This window comes from Arachis ipaensis, chromosome B03 (genome assembly GCF_000816755.2).
Source record: "Arachis ipaensis cultivar K30076 chromosome B03, Araip1.1, whole genome shotgun sequence".
NCBI classification, from domain to species: Eukaryota; Viridiplantae; Streptophyta; class Magnoliopsida; order Fabales; family Fabaceae; genus Arachis; species Arachis ipaensis.
The window spans coordinates 687276-691590 of NC_029787.2; the positions used below are offsets into that span (position 1 = coordinate 687276).

At 34.3% G+C, this 4315-nt stretch overlaps 2 protein-coding genes across 6 annotated transcripts in view; one reads left to right on the forward strand and one right to left on the reverse strand.

The window, feature by feature from the left end:
* Positions 604–4309, reverse strand: LOC107629441 (geranylgeranyl transferase type-2 subunit beta 1). 5 transcript variants are annotated; one of them, XR_002358624.1, is made up of 10 exons: positions 3974–4309; positions 2921–2986; positions 2635–2785; positions 2426–2542; positions 2074–2140; positions 1837–1985; positions 1527–1660; positions 1339–1447; positions 1155–1230; positions 604–917 (listed from the first exon to the last, which is right to left on the reverse strand). XR_002358624.1 is itself a non-coding variant. In XM_016332242.2 (10 exons), exons 2-10 carry the CDS (start codon positions 2972–2974, stop codon positions 823–825), a joined length of 942 nt encoding a protein of 313 aa, XP_016187728.1. In that variant the 5' UTR covers positions 2975–2986; positions 3974–4309; the 3' UTR covers positions 604–822. The 5 variants fall into 5 exon arrangements, 3 of the variants coding, with proteins under 3 accessions (XP_016187728.1, XP_020973326.1, XP_020973327.1); XM_016332242.2 differs by having other exon boundaries at positions 1339–1437; XR_002358625.1 differs by lacking the exon at positions 1339–1447 and having other exon boundaries at positions 1155–1273.
* LOC107632431 (methyltransferase-like protein 13) overlaps positions 3325–4315 on the forward strand; it is a 3825-nt gene continuing 2834 nt past the window's right edge. Inside the window, exons 1-2 of the mRNA XM_021120108.1 lie at positions 3325–3391; positions 3994–4098. Coding sequence (XP_020975767.1) covers positions 3325–3391; positions 3994–4098 — 172 coding nt within the window. The remainder of the gene's footprint in view (positions 3392–3993; positions 4099–4315) is intronic.

Below are 4315 nucleotides of genomic sequence, written 5' to 3' on the forward strand. Positions count from 1 at the left end.
AATAGTTTTAATATATATTTATTGTATTTAATTAGTAATTTATGTTTCAATTGAATAATAATAATATGTAATTTTTTTCCTTAAAGATAATTGGTTGATTTTCATATGTTTAAAAATGCTGATGTGTCATTATTAGAAAAAAAAATAAGATGGTTAAATTTCATAGTACAAAAGGTTGGTATTAAGTATTAACTTTTATAAATTGAAAAACAAAGGAAAGAAGATGAGAGTATTCATATAATTTACATTTTATTTGTTAGTTTTTTTAATTTGGACCATCAAGGTCTTCAATATTCTTTTTCCCACCTAAGACAAAACCTCCTTTTTTCTTTTCTTGTTGTCTGGAGCTGATACAACAACAGTGGCTATCCGAGTTCAATTACTTTACCGTCTCATGATTAAATTTTAATTCTATATCGAGTTAATTTAGATTTTAATTTGAATACTCCATGAACAAATCTGGTATCTAATAGGTAAATATACATACAATTCCTAACGTGTCTGAGAATAATGTATCTATTTGCAGGCTGGCATAATTCTAGGTCCTAATAATATATTTCTCGGTTGCTAATTGCTATATATCCAAAATTGTAGTCTCATATAACAGAAGTATGAAAATAATTTAAGATTTAAAAATCTATTGCAATGTCAAAACTTTGCAGTAATTTTATCAGAAGATGCGTACATGTTATCAAAAGGAGATATAAAGGGTAATCACAAATCTGATGATGTTCAAGTAAGGGGGGAAATAACACTACATCAACTGCCAAAAGCGAGTCTTAAGACTCTCGTTACTGAACAGTAGTTGAACTTCCAAGTCCTTTATTTTTTAAAGAAAATCCGATTTACAACATCAACAGGTAAAGCATAAGCTGGATCTATTGGTTTTAGGCCAGGATATTCAAGTAGTGAAAGCCCTGCAACAACAAAACAAAACTTTAGCATCCCAAGTTTACTGTAAGAAGGGACTACTAATACTAAGCAGGGAGGACAAGAAATACCTAGTTTACCTACTAAACTCTCCTGTCTTTTCTTTTCTCTTCATTTTTTGAAAAATAATTAAAATATCATATTGCATATACAAGTCTAATATGATTAATTAAGAAGCTGAGAACGGAAAACGAAAAAGGGGGAGAAGACAGGAGGAAAACTACCAGCTACCCCAAAGTAGGTATGGAAGACATCCACAGCATCATCTGGCCTATCTGAAATTCCACCTTTTTCCTTGTCCTTGAAGTTTCAACACAATATTTCAGAAATACTAACCTTGCAACTATTAAAATAGAAGAAGCAAGAGAATTCTTATTAATAAACACATGACATGTCAGATAAACTAACCTGACAGTCTAAGATAAATTTTATAAGTTTCTCTCTACTGATCCAGTGAACCCTATCGATCATGATGAGGCTAGAAAGAACCCACCATGAATAGCAGACCTGGGATGATCTAAAATCTTGTAAAATAGGCTAAGAGAGATATTAAGAGCACAACAGCATTAAATCTACACTTGAAAACATATGCTTACATCAGGGAGTTTCTCAGGACGCCCATTCAGACCTCCAGATTTAACTTGTCGCTCACATAACCACCAACCAAGTAAGTCCTTGTTAACCAGATCTAACGACCCCGTAAGAGCGAGAGCTCCCACACAACAGAAAACTGACAATGAGAAAAACAATATGTTACAAGGATGCTTCAACGATACAACAAATTCTATTATTCAAAATTCAGAAAATAGAAAAACTAAAGCAGGCATATAAACCATTCATTCACCAGAACAAATAATTGTTGTAGGTTCTGCCATTTATATTGTAAATATAAGTGATATAACGTACTTTGGCCAGCATGAGATTCCCCACCCGGTGTGCAACCAAAACCACCATCCATATTTTTGCAACTTATAATGTACTTCACAGCCTTTTCCACATTGATTTTATCCAAGCGATGTATTATTGAAAGACAACAGATAGCAATATAGGAGAACCTAAAACAAAAAATTCAGTGGTCGTTTGTTAAAAAAACAGTAATGTCATACATGCACACCAATCAGAAAGATATCTTGTTTGAAATACCGTGTATCAACTTCACCCCACATATCTCCTGAAAAAGATCCATCTTCATTTTGCAGGCCAACAATATCTGACAAAAATATTAAGAAACACAAGATAGAGACCTACACTTCAATAGTTAGTGCGTATTTTATTAACTGATCTTATGTTTGAATATTTTAAAAACTAATCAATCAAACTTGACAACCCAAAACTAACTTTAATTTTCTTTTTTTCCATATCGAGCAAGAATTATGACTGATTTTTTCTTTTTTATTTTGTTTTATTATTATGAACATCATCTCTTGCATCACAGCTAAAAATCCTTGTGAATCCAAAACCTTCAAAGTTGGCCACTACGTATGTCAAAGGATACAATTTGTCACCTTATCTGCATCAATAAGATCCATCTTGTCAAAGAGAGCCAACACCTGCACTGCACTCAGTGTATACAAGATGTGTGGGTCATGTCCAACATTTCCGCCAAATCCCCCTGCATTAATGAATCTCAGGAGTTTTAATGTCAGTAGGGTCCAACAAAATTAGAATTTTGATAGCAAGGGAACAAATAAAACATTGAACAACCTGAATCATGCTGACAACTCATTACCCATGAAACAACCTCGTTAACATCCACAACGTCAAGCTTTCCCATCAAATCCAGAGCAGTCAAACCCCAGTATGCCCCGTTCATTCTTAGATGCTCCATCACCACAGATTCAAAATCATCTTTCCTCTGGAAACCAAGAAAAGAATGTGACATGGAGCTATCAAACACCAAGCATTTCAGCATAAAAGACAAATGATCCACTGAAGTTGATCTCTTTTTTATTCTTTTCTTTTACAGACAATATATAAACGGGAAGCATACCTTTTCAACTGATAATATATATTTCACGTGCTTGTCAGTAACCAGCTCTCCCATCTTGAAAGTAAACTATCCAACATCAAAATTAGAAATATCAGAATCAAAGGTTTAAGGTATCTACCAATGACCAAACCCATAAGCCCTTTCTTTTTAAGGGAGGTTTCATAAATATAAAGTGTATCAATACAACAATATATAAAAGTTATTTTGCTTATTTATTTAATTTACATTCTCCCGTGATTTTGCTTTATTTTTCTTTTTCATTTTTTTCCAAGAAAATTTCCAAATATCTTTAAGAAATCATCCTTATTTTAATTTAAGAAAGAAATTGCAACAAAGTAGCACATCCAAACACATTGATATTTTCCCTTGGTTCCTTTTCTTTAACTTCTACCAGAGCCCGAGACATGAGGAACAACAAGTGGACTGGGAAATTCAAAAATGGCAGGCTTGTGATTCATTTAGGCAAGGCCTGTATTATCTCCATAACCGATTTCATACACCAGATTTTAGTTCAAACTTCAAAATAAATAAATAAGCCCAATGAAGCACTAAAAGGAGGCTGAGGAACAGGAACAACAAAGTACAACGAAGACGACTTAGACTTTAGGGGGGGCATCAAGCAAGCCATAATTTAGAATGCTCTCTTTTAGCAATTTGCGCATGTACTATGTAGTTAGTTTTCTTCTCTAGTAAGACCAACACCAAAACTTTCCATCAAAACTCATACCATAGCCATGAATGAGACATTGCAAACAGTAACCATAACCACAAGTCTTAAAAGAAAAGAAGCAGCAAGAAACGCAAAATGAAGCAGAATGGCAAAGTCAAACCCACACACAACTTTTGTCAAACACCTGCAGTTCACCATCCATTGCTATACAAAACAAACCAAACCAAGCTGAGCACGTAAAGCTAGCATAATCCAAAAGATAGAAGGTTAACGGCAACAACTAAATTGAGCACTCGAAACAAACAATTGCAGCAATTTCAGCACAACAATCAGCAGAAGGAAAATAATAAAAATAATAATGCAAGAACAGTAAAATGACTGACTGTTCGTGTTGGATGAGAAGGCAGATCGTGGATCAGTGAAGGGAGAGGCGTTATCCCTGCTTCGCTGCCGGTGTTGGTCACCGAAAGTGGTTTATTTGTTAAACTTGATCAAGCGGCGGTGCCCAGTGTTAGAAGAGAGTGATGTTCTCGTTCAGAATATGAAAGGAAAAGAGGGGGAGTTAGGAGAAAGGAGCAAGTAGCAAATTAGATAAATTGGATAAAGAAAAAGAAAGAATTTAAGGGGTTGAAAAGTAATTTCATAAAAGAAATCCTGCTCAGACAAGTAAAACGGCAAAGCTGTCTCTCTGATAACTGTTGAGTATACCCTGCTAAAACCCCAGA

Coding starts and splice junctions, on each gene's coding strand:
- LOC107629441 (XM_016332242.2), bottom strand. CDS start 2,974: ATGGGAGAGCTGGTTACTGACAAGCACGTGAAATATATATTATCAGTT. Junction 2,141..2,425: donor TGCAGATAAGGTGACAAATT/GTATCCTTTGAC, acceptor TATTTTTGTCAG/ATATTGTTGGCCTGCAAAAT. Junction 918..1,154: donor TACCTACTTTGGGGTAGCTG/GTAGTTTTCCTC, acceptor TTGTTGTTGCAG/GGCTTTCACTACTTGAATAT.